This window comes from Chiroxiphia lanceolata, chromosome 4 (assembly GCF_009829145.1).
Source record: "Chiroxiphia lanceolata isolate bChiLan1 chromosome 4, bChiLan1.pri, whole genome shotgun sequence".
Classification (NCBI taxonomy): Eukaryota; Metazoa; Chordata; class Aves; order Passeriformes; family Pipridae; genus Chiroxiphia; species Chiroxiphia lanceolata.
This window is the reverse complement of record NC_045640.1, coordinates 45,990,404-46,005,019: the sequence shown is the minus strand read 5'-3', so window position 1 is coordinate 46,005,019 and position 14,616 is coordinate 45,990,404. Positions and strand designations below refer to the sequence as shown.

General features: G+C 42.4%; 1 protein-coding gene across 2 annotated transcripts in view; it reads right to left on the bottom strand.

Annotated features, from left to right (window-relative positions):
- Positions 1-1,155: 1,155 nt before the first annotated feature.
- The window catches only part of GATB (glutamyl-tRNA amidotransferase subunit B), a 43,087-nt gene continuing 29,626 nt past the window's right edge, over positions 1,156-14,616 (bottom strand). For both annotated transcript variants that reach the window (XM_032685741.1, XM_032685742.1), the window contains 4 exons: positions 9,973-10,106; positions 9,496-9,574; positions 3,918-4,052; positions 1,156-1,612 (listed from right to left, as the gene is read on the bottom strand). In XM_032685741.1, the coding sequence (XP_032541632.1) occupies positions 1,460-1,612; positions 3,918-4,052; positions 9,496-9,574; positions 9,973-10,106 (501 nt within the window). In that variant the 3' untranslated portion in view covers positions 1,156-1,459. The remainder of the gene's footprint in view (positions 1,613-3,917; positions 4,053-9,495; positions 9,575-9,972; positions 10,107-14,616) is intronic.

Genomic DNA, 14,616 nt, shown 5'->3' with positions numbered 1-14,616 from the left:
AGTCCCAGGGCCACACCTGCTGCTCTCCTGTGACAATGTCTGGCCTGCAGGCAGATCCTAAAGAACAATTCTGAAGAAGTAGCTCTGAGGCCTGAGGTAAGTGTGATCTTTAAAAAGTACAGCTTAGCAGTCTCCAGGAGGGATTTAAGAACTTCAAACCCTGGGTACTAAATGGGATTTCTCTCCCTCCTAGATGTAAATTAGACAGCCTTCCTCTAGTTGCATTTCCTGTTAATGGTTTGATCAGCTAAAGTGGGTTGGGATAGGGAAGTTAATTCTAGGTCCATTTCAGTGGGTAGTTAAAAGCTAGGAACTGAAAAACAGAAGATATAAAAAAACCAAAACAAAACCCACCAGCATACCACACCCCTTAGGATTAAGTAGTGGAGCAGGCCCCAGACCCCAGCTGAAGTCTGCTCAGTTTTGGTAAGCCAACTGAATGTTCCATTCCTTCCCCAAAGCAGTGCAGTTCCAGGTGATGGCAGAAAACCATGTGCCAGGGAAACAGCAGCCCTTGGTGCTGGGCCTTTGTAACACAGGGTCACGTTCTCACCTGCAGAGAAAAAAACTAAACTGGAACAAGTGGTCCTTTTACTGAGCTACTGCATCAGAGGAAGGCACCACTTTCTCAGGCAGATGGTGTGATTCTTGGGGCTGTCCTGTGCAGGGCCAGGAGCTGGATTCTCACGATCCTTGTGGGGATGTGATTCTACTTGTTCCTCCCTAAGTTGTGCAGGGCTGGCAGAAGCACATCTGCTGATGCCAAACTGGGACGCGACCCTCAGAAGAGCTCAGGCACTCCTGAGAACTGAGAGCAGGCAAAGCAGATGTTTGGGTACATAGCTGGGAGGAGGAAAGCAAACAATCTGACACACTGGGATGCAGGCACTTCTATCTGTGGCACTAGCCTCAGGCACACACTTAAGCAGCTAGTGATTTCATCCCTTCACCATCCCTCAGAAACCAGGAAGAATGATAGGAGGGAAATGTTTTTCCATTCTGTTAGGCATCGAGGCAGACGTGGTCTTCTAGGCGTTTTAATCATTGTTACGAGCGTGCTCACACTAATTCACAGTGAGTTACTAGTGTGCACCACCACACTGAGTATTTGAGATCTGTGAATTTCCCTTCTCAAAAACAGGCAGCCAGAAAAGCTGAGTTTGCACCCGCTTTATTAGAAAACTAACCCAAACAGCTTCAGCTTTCTGCATACTCACAGACGCTCCTGGGAGCCTGCTTCCCAGGGCTATGTGGAAATCACGTTTCCAAATGCCACATCAAAGTGAAAGAGATGCAAATGGCTGTATCATCTGCTTTTCTTTGGCCCATCTGCCTTTGGCTGATGCATCCAGGGAAGGCTGGGACTTCGAGCTGCTTGAAGTAAAACCAACAAGCCCGATGCTACACGAGGAGACACCAAAGTGCATTTGCAGACAGAACGAAGCACATGTTTCTGTAGTCACTTGTGTGGTTTTTCTCTTGTGGCTACTTCTAGCTTCTTCTCTAATAATTGCTTCACCAGAACAGGATTCGACCGTCCTTGTGTTTCTCTTTGTACCAGGCCAATTAACTTATTTAAAACTTTTAAATTTCCTGCCTTTATCGCCATAACCTTAAAGAAAAAAAAAGCAACAATGTTACAGGAATACTGAACATCTTCACTCATTCCCAGACAGGGGATGAATATTTTTGTCTTTTGGACCATTGTGAGAGAACCCTACATTTTGGGCTAAGGTGTTATTTATAAAAACTGCCTTCAGCTTTGCAATAAGCTCCTGCTCTGCTCCCATGAGAGTACAGCAAGTCCCCAGAGAAGCAGGGCCTTACAATTAATAAAAATAGCTCCTCTTACAGAAAGAGTCGAAAACACTCCTGGATTTTAACAGTGTCTGCAACTTGAACAGCAACTTTCTGGAAAAGAGCCAGAGAAGAAAGATGGACTTTTCTTGCTAATAGGATCTACCTTCTTACTGAATATAATATTCTAACAAGTAATTTGCATCAAATCATAGCCTATTTGATAATATTTGTGAGGTCCTTAAAGAACAGATGTAGGTGTTTTTGTAACAATGTGTTGCTTCCTTTAAGCACAGAATTCTTTGCAACGTGACAATTAATTAACTGGTCAGAAATACAACTGGCTATCAGACAGCAAGTGACTGATGCACAATCACTTGCAAAATTGCAAGGGCCATATTTAAAAGCTAAAAGGATCAGAAATGTCACCTCTGGGCATTCCTAAAGGAGAGCCTACTGCTGAAAGACAAGCATCTGGCCTTCATACTGCTTCTGTGGCAGGGAAGACAATCTCTACATTGTTGGAGTTACTGGGTAGAACACAAGAGCTGCCAACTAAACAGGATGTCATATTTGCAGATATTAAGGGAAGGGCTGTGAACATAGGAATCACCAACTGTGCCAATAGCAAACTCAAATGCAAATATTGCTACTCATTACAGTATCTGAATTATTGTCAGTCTAAAATCTTCTTTGTAATGTCACACTATGGAAAGGACTCATTACTCTGGATCTGCAAGTAATTACCTATGTGGGGCAGAGCGCAGTGCAATCCAGATACTGCACTGTCATAAAGTGCCCAGTGCCGGCTTGAGCAGCTGTTTTTAAATTAGTTCATTCTGAAAAAAGTTACTCTCAAAATGCATTGAAACAGGAGTGTGGTTATGGATCTGCAGCTCCTGCACTTCCCAGTTGGTTCTAACATCCCTTCTGTCCACGCCTGTACTTTCCTACCAGCCTGAAAATACAGCAGCACTTTTATCAGGCTCTGCAAATGAGTCAGTCTGATGGAGGTCATGCCGACCTACTGCAAGCTCATTTTCTTTATCAAAACCTTTTGCAGAGCTGTTAGCATCCCCCAATGAGATCTGGAGTGGGTGGTATTGTTCTCAAAAGATGTTAATGTTTTTTTCCAAATGGCAAATGTAGCTAGACATTGTTTATATTAGAAGTAAGCTATTCACTTCTGCTTTTACATTTTTGCTCCAGAGAACATATAAGCACTTGTTTTCATTTTGTTTTTTATAAAGCAGATTATATAGACTCTGTCAAGATCCATTCCAACTCCTCCCCTTCATGAGCAACAAGGGCTTTTTTCCCTTTTTTCCAGCTCAGACCTTGTTAGACCGATGAGCCACACTGGCTGCTGTGTCTTTCCAAGGAGATGGGGAAGAGCCAACCTCCCCCTCCCCCCATCTTTCCTACTGCAGCATTTACGTTGCTTCCATAGCCCAGCAGAACAGCACAGTGGGCAGCAGCTCTGGAGCCACCACTGCTGCTGCCATGGGGTTTGGCTCCTCCCCACCCCACAGCCACTGTCAGGCAGGACAGCGAGCTAGACTTGTCTTTTTGGCAGTGCATGGGGACAGGACTCTATCTGACAAAAAGAGTCAGATACAAGTAAAATTTTTGCATTGCCAGTTTCTGATGCATTCTCTAATTCCGTAACTAATATATGCCTTGCTGGCAGGTAACTTCAGTCTCCGGCTTCAGAACAGTTTAGCAGTGTTGCCCCAATATCACAACAGATGACACAAAAATCAGAGTTTTTTGTCAGGTGGCAGGGTCAGGTTAATGGCAGTACAGCCGGAGAGGGACAGGGCCCTGTAGTTTTGCTTTCCCACATTAAAGTTTTAAGGTCTTTCAGAATGACTTAGCACATTAGCCAGACTGATAATTTCTTCTGCTGATCATTTTGTGCAAGCTTCAATTTCAAAAAATCCACTTAGTAAAATAAGAAAGGAGAAGAAAAGCCTGATAATATCTTGGCAGCAGCTTTACTGCTCTGGCTCTAGAGCTCAAATGCCATCAAAAGGGAAAAAAGAGAGAGGCCATTTTAACGCCCTTTCAGTGCCACAGACTGCCACAGTGCAGAAGGTTCCTAGCACCATCATAATCACCTCATTTTCTTGTCTATCAATCACTGCCTGGCAGATCTGTTCGAGCTCTTTTTGATCCTGTAACAGTTGAAGTTTCTGTTCTTTAACAATTTCAAGAGGAGTCTTCCCTTCTCCCTTCCACAATTCCACAAGCACCTGAAAATCACAATAAAGCAGCAAAGGTCAGTGCCTTGACTTACCAATGTTGTTTACATGCAGTATTTCAGTTACTGATCCAAGAAGCTAGATTTTAGTTAAAGCAAGAGCAGATTGTCTAAACGAGAACAAACCCAAGATTTAATCCTGTGCCTCTCTGAAAGAGCCCTTGTACTCTCCCCCTCCTTTTCTGCATCCTGTAATAAGACAAAGAATCATCACTTACTGCACGAGTACAGGTTAATGGTTCACCCCTGGTGCTCTGCAGCCTCCCACAGTCCTGGGACCTGCCTGCTGCTGCCAGTGCCGGTACATCTCCAAAGATGTTTGCTGAGCACAGCCCCATGTGCCTCGCTGCACGGAGAGGGGCCACCCCAGCAGAGACTGGCACGGACTGCAAGGCTGCTCCTCCAGCAGCACTCGTGCTCATCTCACATTATTCATGTGAACTATCTGAGAGCAGTCAGGAAATGCACCTCCATGAGCAATGGCTCTACCCGAGAATGACGATTAGCTGACTATTGTACCAAGTCCAATCGCAGGTAACTCATCCCATTACCAGTCCTCACCAGCAAGCTGTAATGAGGATACATATGACAAAGCAGAAGAAAAATGGTGCCAAGCAGAATGAATGCAGCAGTTCCAGCCCACCTATGCATCATCTCCAAGTACCGGACTGCTGGGCAAACCCAGGCCTGTGGAATAATCACTTGTTAATGCTAGTGTGGTTTCCTACACTGCGGCCGGGCTATTGCCCTGGAATACACTTGAGAGGAGAGAACATTTATAAAAAAACAATTTCCTTGGGTAGTCATTTGCTGTATTCCCTTTGCTCTTATTTCAGGGCTGTGGGAGGAGAGTAAGAAAACCTTTATTAAAACAGCTCCTTGAGCTCCATCCTGAGCTGAAGTGCCATTGCTGTGTCCCAGTATGAAAATGGATGCCATGTCAAAATTTCAGCATTAAATATTCACTGTAGGATGAAGAAGAAGCTGGGAGGAGCATTCAAACTGAATGTTAAATAATTCACAGGGTAGCAAGAGAACTCGGGAAAAAAAGAAGCATGTGGGTTGGTATCTTAACTGCCCCAGCAATTTTCTTCAGCTTGACAGATTTTCTGGTACAAAAGACTTTCAGCTGAATTCTGTAGCCACAACATATATTTAAGAACCACACATTGATACGATTCCTGCAAGAGGTGATTTGTTTGCCAGCAGTACCCCAAAGCTTTTTATGGGATCTTATCACTCTTCTGGAGACCCTGTGAGAGGGTAGTGATATGCTACTGCATTGTGGAAGCTCCATCTTAATTTTTCCCTGTTAAGAGGGCTAAAGGCAGATCACGATACTGAAGTTACTGATAAGCAGCCAGAGTTACAACTGCTGTAAGTAAAGCTTTCAGATGTTTATACTGAATAAATCAGTGCTGTATATAATGTCTTCTACAAGATCTTCTTTGTAGTGCAGTACTTGGAAGTCATCATGCCAGTGCTACCTGCAATACTCCTAGAAAGAAATACACTACATCCAACAGAGATTCAGCCTGTCTGAGCCTCTTGCTTTTTTTTTTTTTGGGGGGGCTCTCCATTGCTACCCCAGGCAGCCCTTCTGCTTCTTCCTCGAGGGACTAGGCAGGAAGCTTTCTGTCCTCTAGGCCTCCCAATGCACCCATACTGTACATCATCCTCAGAGTGAGCTCTGTCCTCATTGCACAGCACAGCCCATAGCAAACACCCTGGAGAGTCTAAGTGCTGCACAAATCAGGAGTGGACAATGAATAAGCCCTTTCAGTCTCCTGGAAAAAGGCAGATGGGATTTTTAGAATGCCATGGGCTGCAGGAGGGGGAAATCTGCAACAAACAAAATCTACACAGCCGACCATGGCAGAGTTATTCAGGAGCAACTCATACATCAGGCTGACTTAGAGCAGGGGCAGGACAGCTCGACAGTCAGAGATCCAGCTCTGATTCCCTGTTATGCCTATGCCAATATTTCCTGGCACTGAGAAAAGCTTGGCCATTAAAGACCTTGAAGGCACTAGATTTTCCCTGTGTGACAGCTGCATCATGTGTACTACTCCATTTGGTAGAAAGCATCTCCACTTAGCTAGTAGAGCAACAATGTTATCAAGGCCCTTGCTTGTTTACAGGTACGTAGGAAAGCAGAAAGATATGTGGCCAAGACCTGTCAAAGATGCACTTTTTAAAAATGTGTCTCTCCACTTGGCAAGGAGCATGAAGCTAAAGAAAGCAGTTTAAAAAAACGATTTCAACTCATTTACACAAACTGCCTGCACCAGCACAGGAGGATCAAATTATGAAGTCTCCAGAGCCAAAATGTGAATTTCAGGTCTCATTTCCATTACTGAAATCTCAACAGTTTCTACTATTGATTCTTGCCTGAGCATGATTAGATTTTAATAATGTTCTGCAGTTTCTACCCATGCAGGCACAGCAGCATTGGTCAAGATGAATTAATCAGGACTCACATGTCTGGCTGCCATGGGCATCATATCAAACATTTTGCAACTGGTGAACGTGCCAGCTGACTGCTGTGCCTAGGAACGCTCCAACTGGAAACCCTGTCTGCAGTGATTTGCTGCCAAGGGTGGGAGGAAGCAGCAGGCAGCACCACTCGAGTCAGTCCTGTGGGCATCTCTCATTTCCAGTGACGGAAGCCTTGATGTCTGGCAGTTGTCCCTCAGCCTCTCACAGAAGCGAGGGGCAGGCTGGGTCCAGTCCTCCAGATGGTATAGCCGTAATTGTCAAAGCAGATGGTTCAGTTTAGGTTTGTGTACTGTACTCATTTCCTTGCCATCTACTTTAAAGCAGGAGTGCCCAGTGGGTCTTTTGAAGTTATTCCTATGTGGGTGACCTATGCAACTGCAGAAGCCAGCAAAACCTGGGCTCTGCTCTGTTCCATGGCCTACTGGGGCATTGATCCCCAGTGAACTCATGACAAGGGTGTCCACACGGAGTTGCTCCAGCACGGCTCTCGGCAGCAGAGGAAAGTTTCTGCTTCCCTGGCCCAGGAACCAGCCTCTTCCCACAATGCCATAACTCAAAGGCAGGTCTGTCATGCCAGAGATGCACTTGCTGCCATCCAGGCAAATAAGGAGTGAGGCCCCATCTCAGAGACACTCCCCATCGGACTGGTTTCAGCCCTGGGTGAGCAGTACTAACACCTCCCACTGTGGGCTTCAAAATGGTGCCTCTGTGGTGGGCCACAGCTGCCCCGATCCAGGACATGCTCCCCCCACATACCTGCACACCCACAGACCTGGAAGCTGCTCCTGCCTTTGCACGGGCACACTAGCCTGGAACTGCTTCAGAGACCTCTGGAGTAGGACACTGATGGCAAGTTGGGCGTGAGCTGTGTAATTACCAACATGGTAATTATGTGAGCACACAGTGCCCTTTGCTTGGCACATGCATCCCACCATACAGTGCTCTGTGTCTACAGTCAGTGCTCACAGCTTTTATCTGCCTGTGTTTAACTGCTTTACACAGCAGAGACTGAACACAAAACCTTTTAAAAAATTTAAGCCTTTAACAGCTTCCCGCAGCGAGCACGTATGTGTACACATGTCTGTGCACTCACCCCATCCAACCCTTCCATCCTCTCCTGTTGGATCTGTGTCTGCCACTGCACATCATGCTCCCCCTCCCCAAGTACTGCAATTCATCTGCTGGTGTGTATATATAGCCTTTTCTGCCCTCAGGCCAACCAGCATCTCTGCCTACTGCTGAGAATTGTTATAAACATTTGTTACTCTTCTGACATCCAGGCAACCAAAATACTTTTCTAAATGTGGCAAGGTTTCTGCAGTCTGATAGCATCATCACCGGGTGATGGCAAACAGTGCTGTGATTTCTCTGTGTCCAATTTCAGAGCACCGAGGACAACAAGCACATTACAAGGAGTTGGTAATTAAACAAGAAATGCATCTCTGAAATTCTTGACATTTCATAACCTGTCAGAAGTGCTGGCACACAAATATATCACAAGGCAGAAAACTTCCACAGAAGAGCATTAGTACCCTATCCCTACCTCCACAAGGAAAAGACTTAGGACTGGAGTTCTGAAGCTTCCCTTTCAAATGCAGACACCAAACTGATGGGTGTGCCACAACCCCTCAGGCACAGAACTGCTCTGCATTCCAATGCTTTTCCTATTAATACTTTATCTCCTTTTTCAAGCTTTTACTTTTCCAATACAAAATTTCTAAACACACATGCCTGAAGCCAGGCACTTATATCCCTATTTATGATGCCTGTTTTATGCAGCTGGCTATCCACAGAAACAGACCAACAAGGAGACCAACTTAATTAAGAACTACAAGCACCTCCAAAAAAAGAAAACAAACCAGAAATTTTAAAAGTCTCCAAGTAGGATAAAGAGCCATGTTTGCAACAGTTACACTTGGTTTATAACAATGCAAAAAACCCTGAACTGACTTCAATACTATTCCAAAGTTGTACTTGGATTTAATGGATATGTGTTAGATAGATGGAAACCTGCTCCATATATTTCAGGGCGTTAAAAGTTTGAAAGCAGTTAAGGCAAGTTAAATATCTTAATTAATAGTTTCACTGATAAACACACAAACAGGTTCCTATTGCACTTATCTAGAGTATAATAATTAGTCTGAAAAGACAATGTATTCCACATAAATGAGCTGGCAATAATTTAAGTTGAATGATTAATTATTCCTCATCATAAAAACCCCCAAAGTTTTACTATAGACACAGCAGTCACTGTATCCATTAAAACCAGCTCACAATTTTAGACATAAATCATCAAGAACTGATTTTTCAGACTGTCCTAAGCAACATGATATTTTAAAAAAAACGAGCTGTACCATCTTTACTTGTGTGAGAGGTTCATAACAGCACTTGCTCAAAGAGGCAAGGATAAAAGAAAGGCCAGACCTCTCCCACTTCTGACTCTGGGGTACACCAAAGAAGAACTCTTTTTGTGACTACACTCAGGTGAATTATATCCTTTTCCACCTGCTAATGCTTGGGAACCTTCCTGTCCCTTAGTACGTAGTAAGTGGTACTCTCAGCTTAGCTGCAAGCTATGGATTAGCTCCCACTGACCTTTCACTCAGGTCTGACTCGAACTGTGAAATTGAGATCTAGTGTCTGCTCTGTTCAGAAGGAGGATTTATTTAATTGACTTCAGTTCACACTGTTTAAGTCTACTATTTGGCTTCTATACCCTTCTAACACTGAATATGCAACGTATCTGTAAGATAATAAACACACACAAGGCATTTGCATCTATTATATTATAGATACAAAATTCATCCTTCATCACCACTAAACAATTTTCTTCTGAAGCAACCACTGTACTGGTACACTATTAATTATAAAATTGCTATACTACTGGAGTAAGCAGCCACAGATTCAGAGTACAGTAAAATCAAGAAGGTACTTACTTGCTTTGCTGCTGTAGATGAAATTTCTTTTTTTTCTAGAAGGTTCAAAAGGTCAGCCAGGAGAAAAGAACTGATTGGACTAGGGAGAAAGGGAGAAGTTACCTCAGAGAATAAGGTGACGTAATATATCTATGCTACTGTTGCTTGTCTAAAAATCATACAAGCTGGTATTTTTCCTCATGTTACTCTGTGTTCAAGTTTGGTATTTGAGATAGCCTACTATGCCTTACCATCATCATATTCTAAAGACAGAAGACTGATTACAACTCTTAACTACATGGTCCTCTTCTCTGCAACATACTTGTTTGACTCCATTCAGGATGACAGTGCCAAGGCCTGCACAGCATTGCCTGGTGTAACAAACTTAACAGGTAACAACTAAAGCAGCAGTGGGCAAAGGAGCGACATGGTATTATTCATGGCACTTGAGAAAAGGATCACCTTTGTTTCACCAGTGTATGAATCACAAAGACTGACCTTTCCTTTACTGTAAGGGAATGTTGTTTCAAGTAACTGAGAAGGTTATTCAGAACCCAGCCGATCACTCTCTTTGGCTTCATTCGGGTCTGTTTCACCACATTTTCATAGAATTCTGCTAATCCATCTTCATTCTGTTTAAGAAAAGTTAAACGCATCAGAGATACCAGAGTGCAAACATGATTACAAAATCAGAGAATCACAGAATCATTAGGGTTGGAAGGGACCTCTGGAGATCATCCAGTCCAACCTCTCTGCCAGGGCAAGATCACCTAGAGCAGGTGACACAGGTTACAGGTTACAACTAATTATACAATTACACTCGGTGTATAAATGCTCAATCCTAAAGCAAACTTCAGTTGTGAATTCACTGCAAAGGCACAAAACTTTGCAGTAATTTTATTAACATAGCAGCAAACAAACTATCTTATGCCTAGAACAGATACATAGAGCTTATCTGTCAGCCTGCCTGCTTCAGTGGAACTTCCAACAAATGAGTGATCATTTTTCTCTTAACACCTCCCTAAAATCAGCATTTGGGAGAACCTTTCTCCCAAATGTATAATGCTAGAAAATACAATGCTGCCATCTCACATGCTGTCATGCTACTTTTTACCACAAACAGATTTTTCCTGAAACTGTCTATAGATACTTCACTCTTGATGTTGCAATCACTTCTATTTGTTTTGGATGGAACTAGTAAGTGTAGCTTACATTTCCCCTTCAATGATATGGAAAGGTCATACTATAAGAGGCAGAGTTTTATTCTACCATTTTTTTTTCAGAGAAGCTATGTAAGCTTTTCCACAGCACCCTTAAATGCTCAGAAGATATGACAGTAGGGGATTCAATTTATAGCCTAAGTGAAATCCGAGATTGTTTTTAGAAGAGCAGATACTGCACAGTCTGTTGAATGCTATGGTGTTTGTCATCAAGCTATTGATGGGTCTTTAACTGCAGCACAGAACTCATTAGGTTTACTGAAGGCTGAAGAAGTATGAAGTGGCAGCTCCTACCTTTTCAAGGAGAAATCCAAATCCAGCATGCCACTGGCCTTCTTCAGTGTGTGGCATAAACACACAGGAGGACAAGCCAGCTCTCAGAAGTTGAGAGGTAACAGTTTAGAGACAGCCAAGGAGCTATTCTAAGTATAGTCATCACAGCAAAAACATTTCCCAAGCACATACTGACTGCAGCCAGATCTTGGAACAGTTATGAGCAAAAAGAGTGCAGGGTACACACTAAACCAAAGCCTGAGTTCTCCATCCACACATATCCCATCAGTCTCATATGCCCTTGTTTTTAAAGGCCATTTATTGCCATAGCAATACAGAATTTTAGACTTTCCCTCTCCAAACTTTCACAACACAAACTTCCAACAGCTCTGGATACCACATTTTTCATTGGTAATGATGTATGGCTTTTGAGAAGACTGCAAACTACTGCTCTCTGTTCTCTGAAACAGAACAAAATGTACTTAGATTAATGTCTGATATGCTGTAAAACTGGTGTGATAAAAATCAGACCCACCCCCTTTACCTTGAGACCATGAGGAAAGAAACTAAGTTCTCATCTTAGGAAACCACTGAGGTCTTTTGTGAACCAAGGTAAACCTATATCTATATAAGACATACAGATGTAATTCTCTTCTCCAGTGCTCTTACTAATTTAACTAGCAGTTACTTTGTAATCAAATTATGCAAAACTAAGGCTAAACAGACTAGAGGAACAAATTTGGCTTTAAAAAAAAAAAAGTAAAGGAATTACCAAAGTACAGTAAACTTGATTAAAAACTGTGAGTGTGTTAAGTGGAATTACTAGAATGATGCATTGCCAAGTACTGTACTCTTTCTAATTCACCTCAGGGTTCAATAGCACAAACAAACAAACACTGATTATTTAAACAGTGGGTTCCCTTACACAGAAACACCTGTCCAATTTAGATAGGAAAAAGTTAGCTAGTATAAATGCTGGTTTCTTTACACATGCTGCAGAAGGTTTTACAAACACTCCATGCAGAGCAACTCCAGCTACAACATTATGCACAGGCAAACAATGTCTGCGGCTGCCACATGTCTGAATGCAGCTACAGAGTTCAGATGCAGCATGTCCAACACTTCCATCATGTACAGGCTAGAGAGCAGATCCCTACAAGTGGGCACATTCAGATTTCTGGATACCTACAGCCTGGCTGGAGTTACAGCTCTGACCCTGCTGCCAGACCTTTGAAAATTGAGGACAAACATACCCAGCCTTCGCATTTTAATCAGATGTTTTCCAGGCAGCAAGCACAGAAAAGCCCAGAAAAACTCAAGAGAGGCAGACTTACATATGCTACCAGGTCTAGGAACCCCATACTCACTACTTGCACACACAAAACCAGACACATTTCCCAAAATTCCCTTGCATTTTGTTTTAGGTTTTTTAAAGTGACTTGTCATTTTCTATAGCCAAGGAGTAGGAAAACCTAGCAGTGTTAGACTGAAATGAATAAGGCAGAATGTCAAAACATCAGAATGACTGACAGAATTGAAACATTTTCCTTATTTTCTTGTCATATGAGAAAAAACGTAGGCATAACTTGATTAGCTTCCATTTCTAGATACTGTACTATGTGAACTTTAATTTTATATTTTGGTCAACTTTCTTCATGCCAAATTCACTCCAACTACCAACACATAACACACACCTGTCCCTTGCAGTAGATCTGATCTGAAAACCACTGCAGCACACTCTAACATGCTGGATTACAGGAGCGCCAACTGCCTGATCTCTCTTCATTCTGAATACTCTATTTTAATCTTCATAGAAAGAAAACCAGAAATCTGGAAAAGCAGCACCATGTTTGTGATCCAGGCCCCCTCAGTGCTCCCATTACACACCAAATATGCTGTAACTTATTCATTACAGTCTCACTGGCATGAAATCTGACATACCAGTATTTCAACCAGATGCAAATTTCTTTTTAAACATGGTTTAAAATGATCATTTCATAGCACTGAGATGTCAAAACCCCTAGTGGGTGGAGTGATTTCAGACACCTTTTAAACAGCCTGAAATAATACTTTATTTTACCAAATACCATGGGTACAATTTTTGGGGACACTGGGACTGTAATGCAAACTTATGCTTTTAAAGATCAGTAGTGTTTACCAAAGAACTGAAAAAGAAAACTACCTCAATGTTCATAAATAAAATGTCATTTGTTGCTTTGTTATTCCCATTTTCACCATCATAGTTCCAACAATAAACAACTGTGAGGTAAAAACTGCTGCAAAAATCTGCAAGATTGTCAGGGGAAAAAAAACCAAACTGGAACATGTAGCAGATAAGCAGAGCAGTTAAAGAAAGTTCAAACTTTTTCCTAAAGCTTCTTATAAAATTATTTAAATTCTAAAAATAAGCATAAGTTCACCTGCATGCCAACATGTATGAGAATGGCATGTCATAAAACAAAATGGTCAAAACCAACTGCTACAGCAGCCCACTTCTGACTGTTTGAAGGAGTCCCAGTGTAATTGTTCCACCAAAGCAACTAGCCCAAGCAGAACAGTCAATTCTATCTGAGTGAGCAGAGGAGTGGTAAATGCACAAGAAGACTTGGAATTCACATGAGAAAGAAAGTGATCATACTGGTTTTTTCTCATGCTGTACTGTGACAACTGATCTATTTTCTGTTTGGACCTCAGCATGCATTTAGAAAACAAAATGTCACAGTAATACAGTAGTGTCTATGCAAATATATCTTATTTTTTACTCAATAAGAAGCAAGACAAAAATGTTATAATACCATAACTGGCAAAGTTGTCAAAGATCCTTCTTGACTGATGTATTTGCCAGCTTACCAGCTTACACAGCAAAGCAGAACTTGTATGCAGAAATTGAGTACCCAAATACTATGGAGTGTACATGGCTCAAAGAATTGTATCCTTATGAATAAGAATAGCTCTGCATGAAGAAAAATCAGAAACATCATTTATTTTTGCAAATTATACAAAACTGTCAAAAATTTAGCAGTTTACACTTAAGACATTTCAGATATAAAGATATTAATAGGCTACTCCTTCCATTGTGCAATTAGGCAAAGGAGGAGTCTCAGTTTCTCAACACCACAGTATGTACAGGCAGCTACTGTGTCCGAGAAGGAAGCTCAGGAAGCAAGCTCGGAAGCAAACCTGCACGCTGGAGTTTGTTGGAGGGTGTTGTTTACTCTAACTCTGGCGCATAACGCTTCCTCTAAAAAGCTGGTGCAGAACAGACTTTGCATTTTAGAGCCATCCCTCCACAACAGCCATTTATTTAATGAGCACTCCTGGGCGCTCTAACCTGAACGGATGCTCATTAGATTTGTGCATCTGGCCCTATCAGCAATCTCCTGCAACTTCCGATGCAAGCTGAACGCAGCAACGCACACACCGCTTTCCGATGAATAAGGTTAACTAGTCTCCCAGTGAACAGGCAAGCAACTTTTATGGAGAGGATACGTGCTGACACTCTAATGCACAATAAAAGGAGACCCGCAATGAAGAACGCGTTCACTTCATGCATTCAAATGGATGCATTATCTTATTACAAGCTGAATCCCAAATTTCAGCTTGGAGCTCATTAATTGTCTTACGCGTTGCAGAAAGGAAAAAAAAGATA